This window comes from Rhipicephalus sanguineus, chromosome 4, assembly GCF_013339695.2.
Source record: "Rhipicephalus sanguineus isolate Rsan-2018 chromosome 4, BIME_Rsan_1.4, whole genome shotgun sequence".
NCBI lineage: Eukaryota > Metazoa > Arthropoda > Arachnida > Ixodida > Ixodidae > Rhipicephalus > Rhipicephalus sanguineus.
The window spans coordinates 67,803,941-67,831,779 of NC_051179.1; the positions used below are offsets into that span (position 1 = coordinate 67,803,941).

At 45.5% G+C, this 27,839-nt stretch overlaps 1 protein-coding gene across 3 annotated transcripts in view; it reads right to left on the reverse strand.

Annotated features, from left to right (window-relative positions):
* Positions 1-60: 60 nt before the first annotated feature.
* Positions 61-27,839, reverse strand: part of LOC119390181 (uncharacterized) — a 49,227-nt gene continuing 21,448 nt past the window's right edge. For 2 of the 3 annotated variants that reach the window (XM_049414685.1, XM_037657736.2), the window contains exons 9-18: positions 24,718-24,802; positions 24,589-24,650; positions 22,570-22,650; positions 19,294-19,363; positions 19,081-19,133; positions 15,178-15,252; positions 14,167-14,245; positions 10,982-11,055; positions 7,359-7,436; positions 61-440 (exon numbers count right to left, since the gene is read on the reverse strand). In XM_049414685.1, the coding sequence (XP_049270642.1) occupies positions 324-440; positions 7,359-7,436; positions 10,982-11,055; positions 14,167-14,245; positions 15,178-15,252; positions 19,081-19,133; positions 19,294-19,363; positions 22,570-22,650; positions 24,589-24,650; positions 24,718-24,802 (774 nt within the window). In that variant the 3' untranslated portion in view covers positions 61-323. Of the gene's footprint in view, positions 441-7,358; positions 7,437-10,902; positions 11,056-14,166; positions 14,246-15,177; positions 15,253-19,080; positions 19,134-19,293; positions 19,364-22,569; positions 22,651-24,588; positions 24,651-24,717; positions 24,803-27,839 lie in introns of all 3 variants that reach the window. The other variant, XR_007415775.1, reaches the window with a different exon arrangement.

Sequence of the window (27,839 nt, forward strand, 5' to 3'; positions counted from 1 at the left end):
TTCACTGCGTAAACAAGTTAGTTGGACGTGGGACACATTAACGCAATCAAACTGCTCAGGAATATAGACTTTATTAGTACATAGTTGACGCTTTCCGAGGTTCTTTTGAAGATGTTTATTTTTGTATATAAAACAAATCCTAATTAACATTTGTGTTTTGTAATAAATTTGTTTTTACATGGTCTATCCACATTGCGGCAGTCGAAGAGCGAGGGCGCCAGGAGTCCCGTTTGCTTGATGTGCCTGATTTATGGCCTGTTATCTTTCACTGCCTGAATACTCCGAAGACAGTGTCAACACATACATTTCAAATAAAGCGAATGCTATAGTTGAATGTCCCAACTGTTTTTAGTTCGATAGCATTTCCCGTAGAAGCAGACACCAATTGTGTACGTCTTCTTCGATCGACCTATAAGTTTTTCTTGCCGCTTGTATTCCAGCTGTAACAGAAACGTATCGTACATTAGAGCGTCACTAAGCGCGGCAGTTTTAAATTATTTCTTAGTATTTTAACAAAGAAGTGAAGTTAGGTCTCTGCATTTGTTTATTCACAACATTTATATGAGCGTGTCGCGGCTTTAAAAAAAACAATTTTCCGCTATATATATTTAAATTATCTTACTATGATGGTTTGCTAGCACATTTCTTTGGGAATATTATTTTAAACACACGATATTTCATAGAACACATTACAGGTTTCATTTATCATGTTCCGGAATCACGTCGCCGCTAGCGAATTGAACCACGTAGATATTGTTGCAGAAGGCGTATAGCGTATTATGCCTTAAAGGAGCACTGCCACGATTTTGAGACATCATAAAAGGGACGTTTTAGATGCGAAGCAGCTTTTGCGCTGGGCTTTGTCCGTAGTTCCATTGGCGACCGTACGCTTTCTAAAACCTACCATAGCCATCTGTAACATATCGAGCACATGCTCGCGCCAAGGAGAAGTCTTCTTCGTTTTGTTCTTCGACCGCCTTGATGATGATACGTGCAGGACACGCACTTTAGGGGCCCGGGCTGCCGTACTCTGTCCTAGCTTGCCGTAACGCAGATAAAAGCACGAGTGCTGGCAGGCGCTAGCGCGTTCGGGCCTGTGTAAGGGGCCGGGTAAGACGCTGCGGCCTCTCCCTCTTACAATCTCTCAGAAATCACGTGATGGCGTCGGGGAACGAAATTCTGCAGACGCGCGATGAACCCGCGTGGCGTGCTCTAACAAGAGTTCGAGACGAGTAACAGCAACAGCAACTACAGTGAATTCATGGTGTGCTCCACATGCAAGGACGCGTTAAAATCGGGCAAGGTGCCCGTGATGAACGGAACTTCAAGTCCACCCATGCGCTCCTTCGCATCCGCACATGGTTCCCTTTAGTGGGAGATGGTGAATTTTTTTAACACGAAAGTGTTTTATGCCGGGGCCCACCAAGACTTTCATGACGTATTTCCGTCACGGAAGTACGTCAGCAAAATGAATGCCATCAGATGGCAAAGAAAAAAAACTAAGAAAAAGTTCCGTTGATGGGAATCGAACCCATGACCTCTCGGTCCGCGACGATAGCTGGCGGGTGTTTAACGAACTGAGCTACCGCCAAACGCATTACGGAGGGGGGGACATGAACGCGCCGTTTACCTTTCACACTTGCCTCTCACAGTGACCTTGGATGGATGGATGCTATGAGCGTCCCCTTTAGAACGGGGCGGTGACATCTGTGCCACTAGGCTCGAAAAAAAAAGCGCCGTTACAACGACCGTCCCATTCGGCGCGTTTCCAATACAAGTTTAATTTCGGCAACGCTTTAACACACCGTGAGGTGGCGGTTTTAGCGCAAGTCTCGCTCATAGCATCCATCCATATCAAAAAATAGCTCTCCGACGCTCGCGCGGCTGTCGCACCGCGTTCTCTGCTCGCCCTGGGAGAAGTAACGGCCAGGCTAGAGGGAAGACACGACGCGCGTTGCGTTTCTCTTCGCATTTCACGACGCTTTGAAGGAGTGCATATCGAGCATTAGTTTATTATGTGCTTGTTGATGCTATCATTGCGCGGGATCCGCCATATGCGGAGTCCGCGTATATGTTAAGAACTTCAGCTACCGCAAGGGTTAAATCATGATTGTGGGCGTATGTCGTCGGTACGGATATGTGCCACTAGGTGTCAACGTGAGAGCGATCCGTCTAAGGTCCCGGTATTTTTCAAAGGTAGCGCAAACCATTGTCCGAAAAGGAAAGGGAGAATGTCCTCCCCGCCCTCTGCGTCCCTCCTCTCTTCTTCGCCCTTTTGTGCTCCCCTATTGGACCAGGCCCGACACGTGACCAGTTCTCCTCGATGACCCCTCTGCCTCTTGCTCTGGCGCCGGAAAACGACGCCATTATTGGGCGTAGAAACACCACCGCATGTGCGCGCTGTACGTGAGCGCAGTCTTCTTATAGGTTTTTACAGTTTGCAAGACGCCATCGGCTGCAGCCAGATGCCAACTTGTTGCGCTGTTGGCTGCTCGAACAGCATGGCCAAGGGTGACAAGCTTTTTGCAGTTCCTCGTGGAAAGGAAAACCTCAAACGGCGAGCGATATGGCTCCAGCTTATCGGGCGAAAGAACTTCGATTGCCATGACGGGAGGCTTTGTGAGGTAAATCGACCACTACTAAACCCTTTCGCGTATATTTGCCATTCGAACTCTTTTAGATGGAGCTGAAGCTCGATATGCCTAAGTTAGACAAAAAAAACATGGCTGATCCCTCCGTCATAGGAATCGGTATAACACGAAAGTGAAACGTGTCTTCACAGAAGTAGTGCTTATGATTATGAGAGCTTGTACAATGTCTATTCGTGTTTGGCAGCTATAGCACCGTTTGACGTGGATGCACCCATATTGACAGCATGTCTCTATCGCGACGACTAACGCCCATGATCATGATTAAACCGTTGAGGTAGCTGACGGTGTGAACATATATTTGGACACAGCGAATCGTGAATCGCGCGTAAGGATGATATCAACAGGCTCATAATCAACACTGGTACCCGCTATGCACTTCTTCAAAGCGTCGTCAATTAAGGAGAGAAACGGCACGGTGTGCGCTTTCTAGTAATGGGTAGCCGACGCCTGTGCTCATGCATACATAACACACACTGCACTTCAGCAACGCGGGAGGTAGAGGTTCGTAGCCTGAGCCGCAAAAGCGTGCGTGCCGCTGGCCTCTGTCTCGCAGGCGCTGCTCTCGCTCCACCAAGGCACGGCATTCGCCCGTCGAAATCGCGTCCTTTTTGCAACGCATATTGCAGCAGTTTTGTTAGTCGGTGCTCTCGCAATTGAAGCAGTCGGCGGCAGAGAAATCCCGTTCGTGCACGTGGAAGCTGCACTACTCCGATGAGCCGACGCACGCTAACACGAATCCAAAGGCAAAGAACGTAACTGCGTCAAGGGTGCCTCGGCGACGCCAGCGCGGCCAGTCTACATCTCTGGTATCGAGACGCTTTAAACATGACCTCCGATATCACGTGCAATCTCGGAGTAAGCGCTAGTATGTGTCGATCGTGAAGCATTACTTCTTTTCACCTCTCACAGACGGCAGCACCAACCCGCTCCGCCCGCCGCGAAAGAGAATGTGTGAAAGATATAAGGCGCGTTCGCGCCGTGCCTAGCATCTCCCGAGTTGGCTTAGTTGGTGGAGCATCGGGCGCTTGCCGTCGTGGCCGCAACGTCGTGGGTTCGATTCCCAGCGGAGTATCTTTTTCTTGGTTTTTTTCTTTCTCACCCGTTGGCGTCCATTTTATCAACGTCATATCCGTGACGGATGTACTTGGTGGACCCCGGCATAAAACACTTTCGTGTTAAAAAAAAAAGCGGCGTGACATTATCGGCCACGGTTTCTGGCACACGATATTTACAGCGAAATCCTTAAGGGGCTGATATACTCCAGCGTAACGTCGACGCGCGCGCACGCTCGGCACAGTGACGCTACGCTAACAAACGTGCAGCACTCTATAGGCCAACGCGCGATGAGACTGACGCGCCCAGCGTCCGTCAACGCGCCCCGGCTGCAGCCGGCGCGAGATGCGACATGCTGCATTCCACGCCGGTGACGTTATCCAGACTGAACTGCGTCTGTGTCTCTACGTGAAGAAGGGACGCCGAGTGCGCTCAATTGCGCATGCGTCAAGGCGACGTAGTGCGTCGCGCAAGTGGGAGTATAGAGTACTCTGTTTTCGCGTCAACGTAAGGTCCCTGGGCGCGCCTTGCGAGTCTCGCCCAATAATGGCGGCCGGGCGAGGAGGAAACGGCGCTGAGAGGAGGAGTTTGCGCTACCTTTGAAAAATAGAGGGACCTTAGATGCGTCCACCATCAAGCGGTGCAATAGGCTTCCCCAGCAACGCTTAGCGGCGCTGCTGCTCTTGACAGGCAGCGCCATCTTTGGCAGAAAATTAGGAACTGGGGTGTAAGCAGCGCGCGTTCTCCCTTCTCTCCACCGCGGTGCCGCTCGCTTCTGTGCACGTGCATAGCTCTCGCGGTGCACTTGCGGCGCCTCACCATATGCCGCTGCAGTACGGTTCAAAACGATCTTCAAGCTTGACTGGCACTTCCGAAAAGCGAACTTGTTAAAAGGAGAAAGGCTCGTCAATCACGTTAACGGTGAAGAGCAGACGATCGACGACAACGACGCCCGACTCAAAGCGAAATGCATTTCCCAAGTCGCGATTACACCGTGTAGGACGTATACCTCGAGGTAAGTCTCATTCTGTCATGTTAAAGATGAATAATGGTCCACATGCACTCCGAAATGAAGCCGTACACGCTATCGATGTTCTGCGGTGTGGACTACGAATCATGTGATTGTTGTTTTGATATGGCATTCTTTCAGTAGCAGCCGCGTACTTTCGTGAACAAACGTTTGCGGCGTGCGAAAAAAAATTATACGGCCATGGCACTGTTTCCTGAGAAGGTTAGAGTCAAGTCCTCCGTGCCCCCGCCGATTCACCCGCCGATTAAGACGCGAGGCAGCTAGCTGAGCTTTAACCATTGTGAAGCAAGATGAACTGCTCGCCTCGTCTTTTCGGCTCTAGCGTCATGCTTGCAGTCTCTTTTTATGATATCGACTTGACAGGCGTATAAAACCTGCTTCGCGAACGCGGCTACAAAATTGCACAAATTCAGAAGGTGGTAACTTCAAGGTTGCAATTGCAAAGCATGTATTAAGTGCCAGTTATATTTAGCGGCTTAAATATCACCCTGAAGAAGTGACAAAAACAAAGCAAACCTGCAGAACGATGTCAAAGCTTGCTGAAAATGCACAGACGCCCGTTCCGGTGTGTTAAAGCAGCCTTCCCGACGCGTGAATTGCAGGCGTCGAACTTCTGACAATGTGCCGAGTTCAGTTGAATTCAACCAACCGCGCAACGCTAACGGTATAACGCGTGTGTGAACGTTCAACAATGACGGGTAGGTCTCACGAACACGGGGAATCAAAACATAAAGTTGCTTCACCTACAACCCTAAGTGGACTTTCACAATGCGAGAGGACAGCGAGTAATCATTACTGTGGTCGCTGCGTGCATGCGCCGCGTTACATACCGATTCAGGCAGTCGAAACGAACGAAAGCGATAAACTCAGACAGACAAAATAGAAGGCGAGAGAGCGCTGTCAGCTATCCACGCTTGCCGCTTTTATTTCTCGTGCGACACACCCGGGAGCCAACACAGTTTCACACGTTAATCGTGTGCCTTGGTGTTGTCTGCAGCGTTGTGGCAGGCCACTAAACCGCAATACTTCGAATCTCGCTTGCGCTTCCGCGGGGTCGCTTCTGCCATCGCGGAAATGCGCAGCTTCGCACAGCAAGCTTCTCGGTTCAACGTGCCGAGCTGACGGCCCCCCAGTTACCCGCACCGACAGAAGAACGCGTGCGCACGTGCGTTACGGCTACCGTGAAAGTGGCTGAGTCGGCCGCGCATGCACTGCAGAGCTTGAGTTCCCTATATCTGCCAAACAACAGTAGACATTGTACAAGCTCTGATATACCAATGCACTACAAACAATAAACTACTTCAGTGACGACACGTTTCACTTTCGTGTGACACCGATTCCTATGACGGAGGGATCAGGCAACCATCTTTTTTGTCTCCTTGGTGTGCAGTGTTAACGCTCTCCAAACGTCGGAGTCAGACAACACGTATAAAATATTTTACTTTGATTTTAAAGTTTTCGTCGCTGAGCATTAGAAAGCCAGCCCCACCACAGTGGACATTATCGCGACGAGTCAACACAGTTCCACTAAGTTTGCGAACTCTGCGTCCTGAATGCAGCCTAAATTGCAGAAATCGCACTCGGGGTAATTAGCTCGTCGCTTTTTACGTGCACCACGAGCAGATGACGGATCTGCCGCTAGTTTGTTGCGAGTTACTGTCTACCCGTAACGTCACACTGCCATGACATGTCACAGGAAAGCCACCCCCTCAATATCGAAGCCGAAAGTGTTCTTAAACGTATATTCGATGCATTCCCAGGCACCACAATACTCTTTTTAGGGTTCTCTACACCAGTGCTTTTATTTGGAGCGACAACCAGAAAGTATTTAAAATTCGTGTCAGCACTCCTTTAAGTAAGTCCTTCCTAGGAAATTATTGTTATTGCTTTTGCTAAACAACGTAAGAACCTCTGCAAAGTACAAGAGATGATGTGCGAGCTATGCAGTTCTTTTTTAGAGTAATTTCCTAAAATGGTGTATCCAGAGAGTCATGTTTCCAGGATTTCGTTGCTTACTATCGTGCAGTTATCGCCCCATTCCTATCCGCTCAATTTATTCTAACATATTACATCACATTCGGCCTCTAATTTATGCTTTTTACTTATTCTCTTACTTTTCAACAAAACATTGACATATATGTTGCTCTCCTAGCTTCATAAGTCGTAGTCATGTGGGCAACGCAGGGTTAGATGAACATTTGTGATGACATTATTTTCACAACAATGCCGTATGTCTCTTTCTAAGAACCGTGGTGTTGCTCTAGAGAAAAACAAATATTATATTGAAACAAGCGCATGGCCTGTAAAGCATCAACAGCCATAAATAAACATTTCTTGCACTTCCACCCTACTTAAAACTCGATCCCAGATAATCGTGGTGTTGGGCATATTAATGAGCCAAGATTATGTGATCCATCACAGGTACCAGTTACTATAAAAAACACCTGAATTCGAGTTCCAAGTGACAAAGACACCCTAAATAATTCGATTTATCCATCTTGTGTATGCACATTGCTGTACTGGACGACTCATCATAGATTTCGAAGTCCTACCTAATAAATAATTTTATATAGCACTACAAAGATTATTTAAATGCTAAGTCATTAACTCATTGGTTTACTTACAAGACACAGTGTTCCATTCGGTCGATGTTCAGTCTCATAACGTCTGCATGTAGCTCCACAACCAGCTGCCACAACAAGCTGGAAGCAATGAAATTGATGAAGTTACACATGAAGTTAGAATTTTATCATGAACTCTAAGCTTGATGTCGTTCTTTGTCACCAAACTTGGAGGACGCTTGAGCTTGGTCTTCAAGAGTAGAACGCGACAGCGTAGTTGGGACCTGTGCGCATCGCCTTTTCAATTGCCAGCCTAGCTTCGGTTCTCGGTGCATGCCTCACCCGTGCCGTAAGGCAACGAACGACTGTGCGCGTAACAATAGCGAGTTTTAGTATAGCGGGAAACGCTTACGTTAGCGTTAGCGTGCGTCTCAACGCAAACGCTAAAACAGAACGCGCTGCGTGCCAACTGGTGGTCCTTTAGTACAGCGGAAGGCATTCCCGCTAACGCAAGCGCATACGGCGTCATCTAGACACAAAACATCTAGACGCGCCACTAAGTTGCGCTGATCCAAATTCACCGTTGTTGCGCCTCCATGTAGCGTTTGCAGAAGTGAAACGCACACGCATCACGCATTAGATTCATGCATTCCCGCGAAAAACATGAAGGGAAACGATTCTTGACATGTCTCCGCTTGACTTGTGGCCGCATCTTGGAAAGAGGCGACTGAAGACAGCGTCGCCATCTCTGCGCGGCTACAGAAAACACGAGCGGACCTTGAAAACAAATTTTGTTAAGCCTTCTGCACCGCAAATCCACTTTGTATCTGAAAAAAGGAGCTATTTTATCGGCGGTACACGGTTGGCGAAGCCTCATTACTCAAATCTAAATCAAATACGAACGTTATTTGGGAATGAATGAGTTTTATAATGCAGGACGACGACTACAAAGATTCGAAGTGGACGGCTCTCGCTTCAACAGGCACCGCCATCTTGCCCTACGTACGGGATCTCTTGCGTGCGTTAGCGTTGAACGCTATATTCCAGAAATAGCGTTCGTACGTAAGAGCTCGGGGTACGTTTACGTTCTGCTCATGCGCGGTTAGGAGCACGCAACGCTAACGCTAACGCTAAATCCTTGCGTTTGCTGTTTTCCGCTATACTAAAACTCGCTAATGGCCGTTTTAAAGTATACTAGAAGGCCTACTGCAAGTAAAGTTGTCGAGTGCCCACTACGCCACAATTGTTCCTTTTGCGAATCAGCGAAGGGCCCACTACGCATTCGTAAGGCAACGCGTTAACCTACGCAGCTGTTCTCTTTGTTGATGCTTTTGCTGATAATGATGACTAAGTATGTCTGAGCGCTTTCTAATGGGTGGGCCTTTAAAACACCTACTCGTTGCGCAATTCACATGTTTCGACAGCTGGCGCGATTCTACGCTTCTGCCATGCAATATTATATGCGTTAAGGAGTCCCCTTCCACTAAATGATATTCGTACAGTTTTTTTTTTTCGAAGCAGTTTTAAGAAACAGCAAGGCTCCGTGGTAGAACACCTGCTTGCCACGCAGACAGCCTGGGTTCAATTCTGACTCGAACCTGAAGATTTTTATTATTAGCGAGTTTTAGTATAGCGGAAAACAGCAAACGCAAGGATTTAGCGTTAGCGTTAGCGTTGCGTGCTCCTAACCGCGCATGAGCAGAACGTAAACGTACCCCGAGCTCTTACGTACGAACGCTATTTCTGGAATATAGCGTTCAACGCTAACGCACGCAAGAGATCCCGTACGTAGGGCAAGATGGCGGTGCCTGTCGAAGCGAGAGCCGTCCACTTCGAATCTTTCTAGTCGTCGCCCTGCATTATTAAACTCATTCATTCCCAAATAATGTTCGTATTTGATTTAGATTTGAGTAATGAGGCTTCGCCAACCGTGTACCGCCAATAACATAGCTCCGTTTTTGAGATGCAAAGTGGATTTGCGGTGCAGAAGGCTTAACAAATTTATTATCCGCTCATGTTTTCTGTAGCCGCGCAGAGATGGCGACACTGTCTTCAGTCGCCTCTTTCCAAGACACGGCCACAAGTCAAGCCGATACATGTCAAGATTTGTTTCCCTTCATGTTTTTTTTTTTTTTTTTTGCGGCAGTGCATGAATCTGATGCGTGTGCGTTTCACTTCTGGAAAACAATTCTGCAAACGCGACGTGGAGGCAACAACGCAGCAACGGTGACTTTGGATCAGCTCGACTTAGTGGCGCTTTTGTGGATTCTACAGTACATTTAGTGTTTTTATGTCTAGATGGCGCCGTATGTGCTTGCCTTAGCGTTGGCGGGAATGCCTTCCGCTGTACTAAAAGGCCACCAGTTGGAACACAGTGCGTTCCGTTTTAGCGTTAGCGTTGAGACGCACGCTATACGCCAACGTAAGCGTTTCCCGCTATACTCAAACTCGCTATTTATTTTATTTGCGGCTTTCTCAATTTTTCGGTCACGGACAAGATGATGATTTTTCGCTCGCAACCAACGACGCCGTCACCGAAGTCGACGCCGGAATTTGTGCTAAACGAGCTATTCAACACTGTCGCGTTAAAATGGCCAAGCGCTAAGTAAATACATCTCAACATTGCTGTCAAAATGGGAATAACTAGCTTGCTCTAAAGTATATATAACTGAGAATCATTAGAACTCTGATATACAACAATAACATTTGCAATAAACTGCAAAATATATGGCTGAAAGACCGATGCGAGTTATCTACATGACGCATACAGGGCACAAATAAAGCGCGCCGATGGGCAACAAAAAACGTTTGCAAGCCCTACTTAGGGTTGGACTATTTTAATAGTCATAGTTGTGGGGTTTGAAGATGAGCCGCTCTCGGAACACATGGAGACAGTTCACGCGGTCGGGCAACCAACACGTGTACATTTATGAACCTCTGCTTTTACATACGGCGAGCTCGCCTGCTGAATATGATACACAACTAGTTAACTTGCTAAATAACCTTATACAATGCCAATCCGAAAACATAACACACACAAAGAACCGCGAATGCGGCGCCCTCGATGTTCGACTCACCACGAGGGGTCCACGGGAAGCGAGCTGCAGAATCGTCCCCATGGACCCACCGCGAAAGCCGTCCGTCTGCGCACGCCGCCAAACCCCAAAGAGCCTCGCTCCTGTTTCCTGTACACCGGCCTACCCTCCCAGGCGGCGCTGCCGGCACCACCGCGCTAAGCCTACATCGCGCAAGCACAGCGCCACCCCTCGCTCGGCGGCTGTAAATGCTAAGTGCGGCTAATCCGCGAGATTCGCGTGCGCCATGAAGCGCAAAGTACTTTACAGGGAGTGACAGCACCCCCACATAGTGCAGCTATCAATTGCTACTGTGTCCCAACGCTGTAAACTAAATATATTTTGACCCTTCGCTCTATATATGCCGTGCTGAAGGCAACTCACCATATCCTAATAATTAGGGCATTCCTGCCTCTGCTTTAGTTCATCAATAAATGTTACTGATCATCTAATCTAGGTTTTCTTTCTTTATTTTCTTTGTCTTCACTTGCTAGTGCTTTCCCCCATCTACTACTATATCAGTCAAAACTCACTTCTTTCGGTGCGGCTGTTTTTCTATGTTTTGCAGACTTCATGCAAATATTATGCCATAATGAGCATATATGAGCAAACCTGAGAAGACACTTGCACATCGCTTATCTTGCACTCCTTCTTCTTAAACTTGTGCGGTAGTGGTCGGTCTGGCGCTGTAATATTCAGAAAAAAAAAAGACTGACTACGGAATAATTTCACCTAGTAAACACTAAAGACAACAGCAAGAAAGGGGAAATAAAAAGCACGAACTGTACGTCACCGTGTGAAATCTGCTCTTCTATTTTTCATACTGCAAATGGTACAAATATTATCCAAAATGTCTTGTTCCATTGAAAAAAAGTCACAATAACGGATGTTGATGTCCCACTTTTTGCTATATCGCGCTTCTTTTTCAGCGTTTGTGGTGTAGTCAAATTTTTAATAATATCGGATTTCAAAGGGGAAAAGCAATTTCTTAAAAGCAAACTGTTCCGCTTCAAGAACAGTAGACCGTAAGGGCTCAGCGCATATCCACTTGGGATCAAATCTGAAAGTGACGCAGGTTTAGAGATATGCGTCATCAGATGTTCGGGACAAAAATGCGTTTTTTTTTTTTCGGGTATACCTTTGTAAAAACACAAAAATTTGTGCGTGGAAGCAGAAAATTAAGAGGAACTTTTACATATCCTGTCAAGCGCTTTGGGAACGAACATACTGAAATTTATGTAGCCTTGTAATTTCGTCGAAATGGTTACACCTTGCTAGCCCATACAACAGAATTTTACAAACGTACAATAATTAGGTGTGCGTTAGTGAATCTTGATTATTAATCTCCTAATTGGATTTTAATATATACGAGGCACCATCACACCTCATAGCTTACATTTGAAAAAAGAACGTTCTATGTTCCTCGACTTTATGCTTAAATTTTCTGAAAGTTTTACCTGGGACACCCGGTATCATAGAAATTCGCCACTTTCAAGTCAGCAAACACTGTCGCAAATAACGCTTCTGTGCCAACTGTTCGAGCTCTAATTAACAATTCACCAAGCCTAGCAGGCCAGCAGTACATTAGCATAACTGCAAATATTTCGGCACTGGCAAATGTTTTGCAAATTAGAGTGGAAGGTTAAGGTTGTATGTCATCACAATGGTTGTATGTCATTCTGAAGGCCGCAGGTAAATAACTCGATGAGCTTAAGAAACTAATATGAAATAGGTCTCACGGACAATTATATATTCATTGTTTCATCAGGAGTCGCTCATGACTTGCGGGCACTTAACAGCAATAACATTTGTTGTGACCGGAAGTTAAGTTCAGTTATTTATTCTACTTTTTAAGAAAAAAGCACTGCACGAAGTAACTGGTCACTCTTTATGAATGACCACCTTTCAATGGATAGAGATAATGTTTTTCGCTGCGCAGTTTATGTAGAACTGTAAAGACTCTCGGAGATTACTCTGAAAACTGCAACCGCCTGTGAACACAATTAGCGTGGTTACCTTATCCACCGTGGTAGTCTCAGTGCAGACAAGATGGAGGCGTCGACTATTATTTGCATGATGAACTTTCACCTTACAACTATTCTGTACATCACATCGAACTACTGGGTACTTCTGTGGTCACATCTAAATAATTTTCGTGGTACTTCTTGTTAATATACTATATCACAGTCATTTGTTACATTTTTGTTGCATTATAACGTTGGTTTCAAAAACGTCAAAGATACTGGAGCTCAGATGATGTCGTGATGCGGCATTAGCGAATGCGACTTGCCCTCAATTTAATTTGGCCACAGCATGTTATGGCGGTGCCATGGCGGTGAATGTGAACAGCAGGTCGTTCAAGGTTTGTTATACATGCAGTAAAGGCAGATATTCTCATTGTGCAGTGTAAACCGAAGCAATAAAATAATTAAACTAACTTTTGATTTTGATGGCAACTAAGTTTTAGCCCTCTATTGCATGAATTACGAAAAATCATTTGAAAAATTATTTTCTCGACTTTTATCATAAGATAGACGAAGAAGAACATGTGCAAAAATTTCCAGATTAATTGTGACTGTATTAATGAAGATACAGGTTTGTGCCAAATATGGCACACCATGCAGATGGGCGAGCGATATTGCTGCCATGGCTGAAAAACGAAATATCACTGACTGAGGTTTTTTTAAGGTGATGTGTGGAATGAAGCAAAGCATTTGCTTCCAGTGTTGAGGCATAATTGAACATTTCACTTGGTGCATCTGATCGCCGATATCTATGTACAAGATGGCCGCTTACACGTTTGTCTGTTTGCATGTTGATGCCTTGTTATACCTTCCTGCTCGAATTACCAACCACTGATTTGCGGTTGGGAGCGTCAGTTGCCGAGGAAATTGGAAAAGATAAATACTGACTTGAACTGGTTGGAGCTCACATAACTTTTTTCATATACCCATGCCAATATTGTAACAAAAAAATTCCCAGGTACTGTTGCTGGCATCTCAGACTTTTGTGAAGGAACTAAAAACCTACCACCACAACTCAATCCTGCGCGACAGAGCTGTGATGCATGATCTCAGAGGCTGTGCTTTGTTTACATTTGTATTGTGGAGCACAACCTAGATGGCAGCATATTGCGCATTTCATCACTGATATTCATACTGTGCCAAATATGGCACATACCGATTTCCGGCTGTACCGTAGTGGCAAAAGAAATTGAGAAAAGTAATAAACGGCATGAATATTTTGGTCACGAGATATCCCAAAATAATTTTTTCGTGCTTCTGTAGCGAAAAAAAAAGGTTGCGATAAAAAAGTCGCTATCGCTGTTCGCATGCCGAACTTGCACGTGCACTGCGAAATCTATTTCACGTCTCTTTTTCTTACTGCACCATGGATGGCAGCACTTTTTTTATGTTAAGTGCGCATAACTATGGGAATTACTCTGGCAGTGTCACACTCTCAACTGGGTCTCTCGCGCCCTCAATAAAAAATGTTAATCGGTATGTGCCAAATATCGGACGCTATGCAATAGAGGGTTAATTGCGGCGGACACAAATCTATACATTTCTTCGTACACACTAATTCGTATTACTTCCATTTATCTGCCACAATTGTGCATTCGCTTGTTACAGCAAGTTCAGGTGCATGACTATAGGTCAGCGTAGTAACTGTAAAAATGAGTGTGATGTACTCCTTGTTTTCGTGCTCTTTCGCTTTCACAAAGAAAATTGAATTTCAAACCTCTTAGTCACGAAAAAAAAAACAATTGTTCTGAGAAAGAATAAAGCAATCCATACGATGCGGTGTACATTGGCCTCTCTTGCACACTCCGACTTCTTGCAACTTCATGCCAGTCCAACTTAAGGCACGTCTTAACTGTAAAGCGAAAACAAAGCAATGATGAACACTGACGTCAGAGTTAGTAGTGGTAAGCTTGCCTGGAAGAAAAACAAATAACCGAAAGAGTAACAAATGCAAATGCCTTCTCGTGTGTGTGTGTGTGTTTATTTATTTATTTATTTATTTATTTATTTATTTATTTATTTATTTATTTATTTATCAATTTAACCTTTTCTTGGGAAGCGAGCGGGTTTTTCCGAAACGCATGTTTCCGTCATCCTCAAGAGCACAATTTTTTAATGTAGAATCAGGCGATGCTGATCAGTCCCGGCATGTCAAAAGCTTCAAAAATTTCACTGTGTTTGCCTGCCGCCTCTACCAAAGAGTAAAAGGGTAACACCATTTTTGAACACTTGTCATAAAAGGACAGTCTCTGTACAGAAAGTTAGGCTCGCAGATGCAATGCAGTAAATATGTTTGCAGTGCATATTCTCAGCAGCAAGCTCCAACTAGTTGAACGGTTAAGTTGCATGTTCACTTTATGCAGGGGCGTAGCCAGGGGGGGGGGTTGGGGGGTTGACCCCCCCCCCCGAAAATTTTCAGTTTTGCTTGCGTATATATACGTGTGCACATACAAACGCACGCACGAACATACATAAAGTATGGTTGACCCCCCCCCCCCCCGAAAAAAATTTCTGGCTACGCCCCTGACTTTATGTTACGTGGTTCCTCTGATGATAACGACTTATAAGCGAAAGGGAAGCGTCTCGAGTTGTATTGCAAGAAGATCGCGTAACTATGAACAAACAGTGAGCAATATGTGAAGTAGCCTCACGCTTTGGAGCTTATCTTTCATACGGGAAGGTAATGTATTGGCCTTGAACGAGTAGTCAGCTCAGCCTTACTACACTCCCAAACGGCAGTGCTAATTATATTCAAAAAGAAAAGTTTCGACTGTGTAAACTTACCGCACACAATATTCCATCTTGCAACGGCGTTGTTTCTCTTCCTTTTTTACAGAAACATTCTTTAACAACATAAATCTGTAGAAATAAGCAATAACATATCATGCGCTATTTGCGCTGTTCAGGCCTGCACGGAAATTTTTCTCTCATGGTCCCAATCGTTCTTTGTGCTGGCACGCTGCATCTTAGAACACCAGAGCCGTAGTCCTTGCTTGGCAGCAGCGTCCATAGCATATTTAAAATTGCGCAAATTGCGTAGGTATACACCAATTTTGCAAACTACGCGATGCAAAATTCACCTGGATGTAAGCGCGCAAGGCATAGAGTTTCTTACAATAATACCTAGAGGGGAATCTGGCGCTAGTGTCTACGCAGGCTCCTTGTGCGGCGCTTCAACTACCATGGGAATGATGGGAAGTACAGGCTTCGAATTCGCTTCGGATGGATTAAGTTCTTGAGATTCGCGACGCTCATTTGCCGAGTGTAAAACAAAGCGATATGAAGTTATTTCCAATTAAAATTTGATTTGTTCTTTTGTACGTAAAACGTATTGCGAAAAGTTTGGGTGATCGTGAGATAGAAGTAAAACCTGGACAAATTCAACGACCAGGGTATGCATTGCTCTGCAACTGTGTTCCAGATTTGGCATCACAATAAAATGAATTATTCTCTTTACAACACTTGAAACAAACGTGCTTGTCTTTCCCTCGAAAGTACGCATTATCTATTTATGGAAATAACAGTACCGTATTGAGTGAGAAACACTTAACTTATCATCTGCTGCGATGCCAGATCCAAGTGGCCTGCCCCCAACGCATCTCTCGTTTTGTTGTGAAGTCGAGTCAGTGGAGCGCGACGGGGCGACTACTTAAGTTTCGCCGTCGTTTTGCAGTCGATTTGAAAGAGTTTTGACAAGTAGCGCTTATCAAAAAACGTGAACTCTCCAATTTCCTGCACTGGCATGGGACGCTACATCTATGCGCAGCGGTGAGTGCACGACGCTTTGCTAAAACTGTCAAATACATTTTAACAAGGTGTGGGTTCGAGCTAGTTGGTACTCCATGATCACTACTTCTTGCGCAAAATTTTCTAAGACGACGGACGACGCCCGTCCGTGTCTGTTTCGTACGTCGTCTTAGAAAATTTTGCGCAAGAAGTACTTACTGTCAAATACAACCTGTAAAGCTGCAACGTGGCAGCAAACCAAGAAACCTAGCGGTCTTCAGCCTCTTTGAACAACAAAGGCACTGCTTGAGTGCTTTGCAACGCACCCCACCACCCACGCCTCGCAAAGAACGAAACTGAAACTGTAGAAAAAGATCCGTAGAGTTCGCTAGCTAACAAAATCCAATCCGAAGCCTGTACTTCCCATCATTCCCATGGTGGTTGAACGAGCACAGCGCCAGTTTCCTCTCTAGGTTATTGTATAAAACTCTATGGCGCAAGGCTTTTAGATGCGAAGTATCTTAAGGCCGAGCTCAATCCGCTGGTGTGCGGCGTGACCACCCTTACTGCGCATGCGCATACCCTCTCCACACACCTCCTCTCCACTCACCCTCTCCCCTTCCCCTCACCACTTTCCCTCTCGCCTTCCCCTCTCCACTTTCCCTCTCCCCTTCCCCTCCCCGCTTTCCTTCCCCCTCCCCTCTCCACTTTCCCTTTCCCCTCCCCCTCTCCCATACCCCCTCCCTCTTTCCACTCTTCCTCTGAAACGCGGGCTAGACATGCCGAAATTCTCTCCTGAGCAACGCCGCCATGAGCTCGAGCGCATGCGCGTCCCCTCCCCTTCTCTCTCCTCTCCTACGCTGCCCCCCTCTCGCCCGCCTGTCGACCGCGTTCCCCGCTCGCACTGTGAGAATCAACGGCCAGGCTAGATGGAAGATACGACGCGCGTAGCGTCCCTCTTCGCGTTCCACGACGCGAGGTTGGTAGCATGCCCAACGAACGCCAACGGAACGCGATCGTGCAAGTGCTCCGGCTTCGCATCGCCTCATGGTCCCCTTTAGCGGGAGATGGTGTAATTTTTTCTGTTTCGCTATCATCGAAGTGTGGCCACCGTGACCTAAGTAGGAACCGTGATATGGCTACATCGGCGGGTACCGGAATCACCTGATAATACCTTTCGCATGACTTTGTTCACTTCTTGTAATATCTACCATTCTCCTTTCTGAAATCTCAGTTGTAACTTCTACGGCGGAGCGCTGCTTGACCTATGAACGAAGCGCAGAGAGGAAGAACCGCTAAATTGTATCAGTGGTAATTACAGTGCTTGTTTTATGTAGCCTGATTTTTAACTTAAAGAATGACATTACTTATTCGCGCTTTTATGCAGTCTTTCTTTATAAACACTTTGCACCAGTGCACTATAGCCAAGCGACGGCCCAGAAACCGCAAAAATGTTTGTTCAGTCAGGTCTCTGGGGGAACTTTTGTCCCCTAGCTCATTTCAGTGTCTTTTTGATATACGTCGCCGTCTGAATTAGTATTGTGATGGGCTACGTCATATGCTAGAGCGTGTGCGTGAAGTCCTGTTCCATTAAAACGTATTCAATAGCAGCAAGTTTTTTGTCTCGAATGTGTATTTTAAGGTCACAGTGTAAATAAAAGTGTTTACATATTGTTCACGAGTGGTTACATATTGTGCGCGAGTGGTCGGCTGATGCATTTGGCGATGTAAGCGACGTAAACCATGCATCATACTTCTTTACGCCAGTAGACCACTGAGCGTCCATATCTGCCCGATGTAAACAGATGACAGCGCTCATTCCACCTATGCAGAATATCCCTATTACGTTGCTTGTGGCCTCTAAAAGGGAATCATGGAAAATCGTTTAGCAGAGTACATCGCTGGAGCCAACGTTTCGACAAGTGGACTTGTCTTTGCTAAGGCAGAGACGAAAACAGGTTCACTTCGTGGACCAGCCTTTGTCTGCCTTGACGCCTCTGCCTTCGTCTCTGTTTTGAACCCTAGCGACAAGTGAACCTTTCTTCAACAGGATGCCTTGACGACGTTCCCTGCTCAACTATTTTTCATCATTTCATTCATTTCTTCCTAAAGTACTGTCATGTTTGAATCTCTAAAAAGGAAACTCTACCTTAAATGAAGTTGTTGGTGAGACAAATAACGAAACGAAGAAAGCATTGAAAAATAGGAGTTCGTGGAAGCCACGCAACAATATTTTGCAATACATAACACGGTAGGAAAAGTTCATTTCATTCAAGATAGAGTTCTATAACGGCCCACTTCTGCTTCCCCAGTATGCGTAAAGTTCAGGGGAAAATGGAAGCTTGAAGAGGTTCGGGAACACGTGTGTCACTGGAGACGACATTTCGACAAGCGGTCTTGTCTTCTTTTTGAGTCTGGAACTGACTTCAAGACTGCAACTTCATGTAGTTGCAGCCTTGAAGAAGAGAAGACCGTTTGCCGAAACGTTGGCCCCAGCTGCACCCCGCGTTCACGAATTTTTCACCCCAGTATGCATGTTTCTTGCGCGGCCCAACAGTGACCTGTGAAATAAATTTTGGCAGCTGGCTCTCCAGCAAGCAGCGCGATCACAATACACAGAGCACTGCGATGTCATTCCTGGGCAGGAATTTAGTCATGTCGTTGTTTACAAGGCGCGGTAATGTTCCATTAGACTGTGAGTAGATCGTCAAGTCATGGTGACTACTGAAGGCTTGCAAGTACTGGACATAGAACATCCAGTAAATGTTGTGAGTATAGTCCGACAATGCTCTATGCATCACGGCACTTCGCAATCATGTGAAGTAAATAACACACATTTCAGCAATCAACGTAATTTGCTAACAGACGTTATGTACTGTGATGACCGAAAAAAGCGAAAAACAAAATATTGACACAGAATTTCCTGTTATTCAAATATCTAGTGAATACGTGCTCTGTTACCGGTGATGTTTTCCTGAACGGGTAAAACAGCATGTCACATCCATCCACTTGACCTGCCATTGGAAGTAAAACAAGTAAACGTGTACACAACTTGCAAACGAAATGTGAAGAATGAAACGCATGTATGCGATATTTTGGTTCCATCTGACAGGAAGCAGTGTTTGGCGCACTGAGGTATTGATTTATGAAATTGGTAATCTGTGCTATACTTACGAACTTTTGAGCAAGCACCGGCATTACATGCGCCTAATTCGTCTCTGCTAAAAATGTTTGTTTTCCGAAACTGGAAGGAAAATGTCATTGCAGTTAAGCGCACAGTCAGATAAAAATGGCAGTGCATCTGTCTTGCACTTAAATTATTCTTGATTTGGTGTGACAATTAAAATGGCATGTGACAGCTATTTTTTCTCGATCTTTCGGGTGGAGACTCGAAATTACACCATACAAATACCAATACTGATAAATTATTTCTTCCATTTCAACGTATACCTTTATATAGGGGTCTTGTACCATAGTGTCTAGCATAGACATGCATCACATGATGAAAAGCGTCTCTCAACCTTCTATAGTTTTCTTTTCTGCTTGGGAGTTTAGCCACAACGCATATGTGCAGTGAATCTTTACAAAATGGGCATTAGCAACCGTAGGTTGCCAGTATATAATGCAGCTACTGTAGCTGTACTCGGTTTCATATGTACCATTCAAGGATGTGAAAGCACGCAAGCCCGTGCAGAAGGAAGGAAGGAACATTGGAAAGAAGAAAGAACAAAGCATTTTCGATTGTCCTAATGCAAATAAATAGCGAAAAATGAACAGTGAGATTTTACACGGGGATACAAAAAACGTCACGGACAAGCGCTGACTTTCAACTGAACATTTCTTGCACACGAAATGTAAATATATATGGAGAATATTCAGAAAATAAATTAACGCATCACAACATTTTATGGCATAATAGCTCGTGCTCTTCGAAAAATGAGAATTCTTTCGACGACATAGAGACAGATACCGTGCTGATACATGATGATCCTTCACGCGCTATCTCGGAGGCTTCAATGATTTCCCGAGTGCATTGGTCGTGATGTCTGCCGATGATCGTGGTTTCTTCACAGGGGTGCATCCACAGGAACGGCAGTGAATAGCTAGAAAACCTTCTTTAGCATTGCACACATTATTGTTGTGCTCACGAAGGCGTGATTTAGACACCCTCCCGTCTGGCCTACATAGCATCCCCTGCATGACTGTGGGATACAATAAATGACATTGCAGGTGCATTCCACGTATTGTTTGCGATGCTTGACGGTGCACTTGCATTTCTTTTTCTTCACGGGACAGGCGACACGTGAAAGATATGATAGCTTATGTGGTGCCGAAAAAACCACTTGAACACCGCAATGTTGCCCTATTTTCCCGTATATATTACCTATTCCCCGTATATAGTCGCCTTTCATGTGCAATAAAAGTTCAATTGAAATTCAGCGCATGTCCGTATCGTTTTTTTTTTGTGTCCCCGTGTAAAAATCGCGCTGTTCCTCTTTCGTCATGCAAAAGCAACTACCCAAAGCTTCACTTTACTAAGCAAATAAGTTATCAAGGCATAAAAACCAGACTCCCCACTTTTTTCACAACTACAATCTTCAGTTGGTGTCGGCGCACAACTCGCTCAAACATCATCACCAAGGGCGTGGAAACTATCAGAGACGTCGGACTGTGTCAAGTTCGAAGAACTGGCTCTGAAAAAAACACTTGGAGTATGCTTTCAACAACACTCGGTTACAACCTAAGAAAATGTGTCAGCTCCGCCCACAGAACCACGGCGCCCCTGCCCTTTACCTGTGGAAGACAGTCGTGCTAGCTGCTTTCCGTTCGAACGGTAAGTACGTTTCTGAACTAATGTAAAAACTACGCATACAGAGGTAAAGGTTCGCCGTTACTACCTAAAAGACTACTTTTGACAGAGCAGCGATGTCAGAGCCCCTCACGAAATTCACCGGGACGTTAAAAGTTTCGAACCTAAAACCAGCGACACAAGCGGATGTCTGCATGGGAAAGTCAACTATCTGAAATATCAGAGAAGTGTTTGACGTCACGAAAATGAGTGAACGCTATTGGATGGAGCATTTACGCAAATTTTCTGTGGAAGGGACAGCGATGGCTGTGAGTGGAGCTGGGAATGTTTTCTGAAGTTGTTACCGAGCGTAGTACTTGCGCTTAATAATAATAATAATAATAATAATAATAATAATAATAATAATAATAATAATCTCAGCCCAGGCAAAATGCCTTGTAAAATCTACATTAAGGTCCGTCACATCTTCGTCCTTGAGCCAGCGGTCAGATGCACACGTCGCGATGTCTGCTGGTCGTTCCGGTGCCATTCAGCACCAAAACCTGCGGCCAAGGGAAACGCTGAAGGCCACAGTCTTGCAAGCTCCGTTTCTTTGGCGGCGGTAACTTTCGGGCGTCGTTAGCACTTGCGACGCGCTACATCGTGGCTCCACCCTTAATTGGTATCGCAATCCTCTAGGCTCTCTTTTTTTTTGAGCAGCGTTCCCTGTCTCCGTTCGCTGGCACTAAAGATGCGCTACTGGACTGCACTCGCAGCGCAGTTCTTAAGTGGTGCCTCCATCTCAATCAGGATAATGTAAGAGCACCAAAAAGAAAAAGAAAAATATAGCTGCCATTAGCACAAAATAAGTCCGCTTGTGGCAGTGGCCTGCAATTGGCAGGGCGTCGGGTTGCTGTGTGCGCGGCTGCCGTCTTGGAGGACAGAGGTTCCTTTCCTGAATGTATATACAAAGGTTGAAGTTTGACTTCTATATGTGTCGTATCTGGACAGACAGCGGTAGCCATGGTAAGAAAAATCTACCACAAAGAAAGCTTCGCTATGAGGCTTATCGTCTGCTGTTAACTTTGGCACATTACGTACGAGTTAATCGGGCCTTATTTAACTAAATTTTATCTATAATATTACGTGGTTGAACCGCGCTCGTCCAACAACGGCAGCAAACACCACGGAAAGCATGCAGCAGTGATGTTCCGCGCGTCGCACGCTGTCCACATTTCTCTTCGTATTGACGGCGCGGGAGTCACCTGACAGGAGTCGAGGTCTCGAAGCTCGCACGCCTGCCGGCTCAGGCATCTCGCCGACCGACGGAGAGCGGTGCTCGGGAAAGAAGAAACCGACACTGCGCATGTGCGTTGCCATGACGACGCACGTGTGAGTGCGAAATTGACATTGGCTGAGCTTCAAGGTGAAATGTATGCACAAGATCGTTTTCTAGGTTTGTACCAGGAAGAGTAGAGCTATCGCTCGTTTGCAGGCCGCTGAAGCAATAACAGATTATGTTCATGTGTTACCATGTGTTTTCTTTTTGTTTGTTTCAGGTCGGTATTGTTTACGTATTAAAAGTTTCACAAACACAAAATCAGATTTTTCAAGAACATCTTGCTTGAAGGTCAATGATTTACCGCAAATCTTGAGCTTACCAGACATGTTAGTCCGTTGGGACGATGTTTTTCATGTGGATGTTTTCCATGACACCTGTATGTGCATTTTTCAACAACCTTCTGTAAAACAAAGGGGTTGATTAATTGTTTCAGCAGAATTAATTGGTCTCTTTTACTCTTGACCTCATATAAACTCCTGGGATTCAGGGCCGACACAACACCACGTACGCATACATCTCTTTTACATAATGTAATAGCAGGTGGTCTTCAGCTAATTTCAGCGTTGGTGCGTGCTTGCATGAGTGAATACTAACTTGCGCCTAATTACTTTGCCATGATAAGTCGGTACCGCCGACACCGCACAAATCAAATCGATTCAAATTGGACAATGTCACTGTCTGCAACGACTACAGTGACAACGTGGTGTTCGCATGGGCCATGACAAAAGCACCACAGGTCGGCCGCATTTGTTGGCATCTGTTTCTGATGCGCGAGCATGAAAAAGTGTTAACGTTTGGACAAACGATACGCGTGTGATCGTTGTGAAGCCGGTAGGTGGTGTATTAATGAGAAAATTAAGCAAGGAAAGCATAGGGGATGTTATTTGTAGCATATGCGATATAAATGCGGAGAAATTAAAGCGGACGAAAATATAACTTGCCACGGGCAGGGACAGCACCTGCAACCTTCCAACAACGCGTCCGATGCTCTACCAATTGAGCTACGGCGGCGGTCATCCTTGAGTCCACTTTATGAGGTTTATATGTGTACTTAAACCTGGGAGTGCTAATCAGCGCCGCTCGTAGCCATTACGGCGAGCGTGGAACGCTTTTTTTCTGCCTGCTGACGTCACGTAGCACGCGATATTTTTACGAGTTGGCAGCTGACCAATAATCCCTCGCATACTACCTGAAGGCATCAAGTCTGCCAGAACGAGACCCTTGCAAAGGATGAGTGAGAGAGACGAATTTTAAGGGCTTGTTTTTCTTTGTTAGACACAACATTAATGCGAACTAGCGGACAATCAGGCCAAGGTAAGTATAGGTATGTTATTTGCGGAAATAACATCCCCTAAATATAATAACATCCCCAGAAGAGTATTGCGTGCAAGACACTGCTATGCATAAAGAACTGAGTTTTGGGCTGCGTAGCCGAGCTCTATAGTGTGTGTGTGTGTGTGTGTGTGTGTGTGTGTGTGTGTGTGTGTGTGTGTGTGTGTGTGTGTGTGTGTGTGTGTGTGTGTGTGTGTGTGTGTGTGTGTGTGTGTGTGTGTTGGTGTAGACAGAGAGAGAAAAAGAGGGGAGTGAAACAGAGACTAACATGCTTCAAGAGTAGAACGCTTGGACGATTGGACCCCGTTCGCATAGTATTCTCATTCGCTTGCCGGAATGCGCTTTTCAGTGGTGACCTCAACCGTGCCGCGAGGAAAGAAACGTCTCTACGAGTAACATTACCCTTTTGAAACTCTCCTAGAATGCATGTGCAAGTCCAGTGGCGAAGTGCCCACTCTGCCATAATTCAACCGTATTGGTAATCAGTCAATTTCCCACAAAGTGTGCGTAAGGCAATACATGCAGCTGCACACTTTGTATGATGTTTCTGATTACTATATGACTAATCAAGGCGCGGCGCTTTGTAATGCGCGAGCGCTTAAACGACACACTGGTTGCACAATTCACATGGTGTGACGTCAGGTGCAATTCTTCCATTCTGCGACGCAATGTTGCATATGTTAACGAGACTCCTCGCATTTCATGACGGCTGTATAGGTTCTTTTTTATATAGAAAAAATTCCCATCACTGGCATGGCTGTGTGGTAAAACATCTGTCTGCCACGCATAAAGCGGTTCGATTCCCACTCGAGCCAAAGATTTTTGGTCTTTATTTATTTATTTGCATCTATCTCTAAGTTTGCCCACGAACAACAAAATTTCGCTCAAAACCAACAACAACGCCGCCGACACCGACGCCGGAATTTCTGCTAAACCAGCTCTTTAACGCTGTCGCGTTAAATACCAATTCTAACACACTACAATATATTTAAGAAAGTTTACTTACAGAGTTTCTCTTGTAGCGGTCGTAATCATAACATTCGCCTGCTAAGCTGCTCGAATACTGTTCTGGAAAAAAAATTATCGGCTTAGATGAAAAGGCACGTGAGAAGGCCGAAATTTCATCTGCCATTACCTGCTTGCCTGCATATTCCTTTCTCGCATGAACCAGTCAGCGTGACAACAGGTTTACCTGTGAAACGTCTTTCGTACCATTCTAGCTGGGAAAACAAAAGCAAAAACAGCGAAGTTAAATGGCATTTCTTTTTGTGGCACTATGACTCTCAGTTGCCAGTAGCGGTATTCTTGAGTGTACAGAGCCACTGCAATTATTTTGCCCAAGGCGGCGAACGCCTGCACGCTAAGATTTGCCTTCCCTCATTTCCTGGTGGTTCTTGCGTGCAACATATTGAACACCCCTATTGGAACTTCACTCAGGTGCAACCTTATGCAAGGGAAAACGGTTGCGCACAATCTAGACCAGGACGCAGTAGGCACGGACGAGAGCGAGCTTTCAACTAACTTTAGTTTTCATCTTTGTCACTGTAGAGGTTGTGAAATCGGTTGAATGAAACGCGACCAAATTCAACGGAGAAAGCCTTTGAATTTGGTTGAATTTCATTACGCCACAATAATTGCTAGAAGCCGCTATTTCTATATCTCAAAGCCGCGATGGTTTCTTCGCGTGAAGAACTACAATTCTCCCATTTGACATAACCACCTAACTCCACTCATTAAAAAGTTGATTATTTTAACATTCTAAATTACTGTTCCGAGTGACGTCTTTAACTATCTTGAGATGCATGCCGCTACAGAAAAAGCAATGGCAGCGTCTCGTGCGCTGCGCGGTGCGCGAGACGATCCCACACAGAAGTGGCTCCTGCACTGCACGGAAGTGACGTCACCTTAATAAAATAAGCTTAAAACAACTCAAATGTACAGATTATTAAATGCGAAGCATTTCTTAGCGAACCTCTTGCAGTTTGAGCGTTTCTATCTACGTATCTATCTATCTATCTATCTATCTATCTATCTAGCCGCCTACGTCTGGGTGCTCTCATGATCGCCTCCTTAACTTGGTGTAGACCAAAATTGGCATGGGAGGGTAAGAGGATTTGACGAATCTGATTGTCGGGTCATGACATGAATAACGTGAAAATCCTGTCGTGTACGTCGTCAAACACTTTCCACTAGACATGTGCGGCGCATACCCGTTTACCACGGGCCGCGGTGTACGGGTATGCGCCACAGGTGATTGACAGTCTATATCTACCCAGGAAGGCGAGAACAGACATTGGTAACCTAAATTCGAGAGCGTTAAGAAAAACCAACATCGGCAGTGTTGACTTGACGAATGGAAAGAATAAAAATTAGGATCCCAACAGGAATCGAACCCAAGCATTCTTCGCGGCAGTCAGGTATTCTACCACTGAACCACGCGAGGTTTATAAACTAGTTTGGAAAAACAGGCTATGCAGGCGTAATATCGGTGCAACGTCAATTGTGGTTGTAGTGCTCGCTATCTAATCTTACAAGAAAGCACTAAACGCTACATGACACTCCTACGAGGTGTACTACTATGATACAGGCGTCATATCAGATTAACGTCTGTGGTTCCAGTGTTGGCTCCGCTTTTATAGCAGTCTAATAAACATTACATTTGTATTCCTATGATTCAGCAAGCTATATTGAAGCATTGCTCGACCCCGGAGGAATACAATAGCGAAAGTTACATATGATAGCCACATCACCGCACCGTAAAATGCACTTCGTCCGCCAGAATGACGCAGTACGTGTTTTCTTCATTTCTTACGAGGCAGGGGATGGCCCCATGCTGACCGAGGATGATGCTTCATTGATTGACAGCCGCTTTGTAGACTAAGCAACGTAGGCCATGCACATACGCCCAGGTAGTCTAGGAATACGACAAGCGCCATCTACTGATGTTGGTCAGGCCCATACCTCAACAACGCGAAGGGTGGCTTCAGGTTCCGACATGTCGCCGGCTATATCGACAGACAACTTGTCGACGAAATGGCCGAGGCATTCACAAATTCCAACAGCTCTACTATACAACATACTTCACTACACATGGACCCCTCGTCACCACGATCACGACTGGATCCTATAACAAGTCATGACCAGCTGCTGGTGCCCACTGATCGCGGTGATGATGACCTTGTTCAAGAACTGTCAAGAACTTCTTCCACACACGCATACGGGTTCGTGAAACGTGCGTGCGTTCTCCATCATAAGGAACAATAAGCACTACATATCAGCTTACCGCTTCTGGTTTTGGTAACACCTACGTTGCCGTTGGAAGCGTTACCCAACCATAAACTGGTTATATAACACATATGCGGCTCTTCAACATATATGTGTGCGTATAAAATTTATACATATATTTAGCTTCATTTTGTAACGTGTCGCTCAGTAAAAAAATTACGCCACAGTCACCTTACCGCCGCATGCTTCGCATAATATCGACTCCTACGGTACGTGGTATCTGCCGAATTTTTACTTTTAGAGTGTGTTAAACCTACAAAATATTAAACAAGAAGTGCTTGACGGGTTAGTTATTGTACATTTGCTAATTAATTACATATCGCAAGCACTTTAAATCCAGGGAGCGCTGCGAAAGGTAGAGGTGGCAAATATGGCAGCTGCGAGAAAGTCATGTGCGCAGTCTCACTATGATGTGCAGTCTGTTGCTGTTGGAAGCGTTGAAAGTGCTGCATTTTTTAGTTTGCGATGGCAGAACGTGGTGTTGTCCAAGGTTAGAGTGTCCTTGCAGCCGAGTACCTCAGTTTGCTTGTCGCGAAGGGCAAGGTCGACGATCAAATAAATGTTGTTGCACAGTTCGTGTGAACGTTCAGACACACAGGAAATCCCAGTGCGGCTGCGAAATGTTTTTACTAAGCTTGCGATCTCCGATGACCACTGCAGGTTTTTCGCAAAGTGCGAACACGTATCTGCCGTTATCATCCGTTGCTAGGTAAATCCTGCTGTGCTTTCACAAGTCGTGTTATTCAGCAATGCAGACAAACTGTTCGGCACTGTTTTGTAGGTAGGTGGGTAACGCAGTCGGCTGTTGCCATTGGGCATCGTTTATCAAGTGCTGATCGCGTAGAGTACAGCGTAGCCAAGAGCATCACGGCGAGGCGTCAGTATTTTGAAGCTACTTAGTCTGCCGATTACTTCGTGAAGCGGTGATGGTACACTGAGCGACATAAGAAGGTCTTGTGTTGCATATTCGGC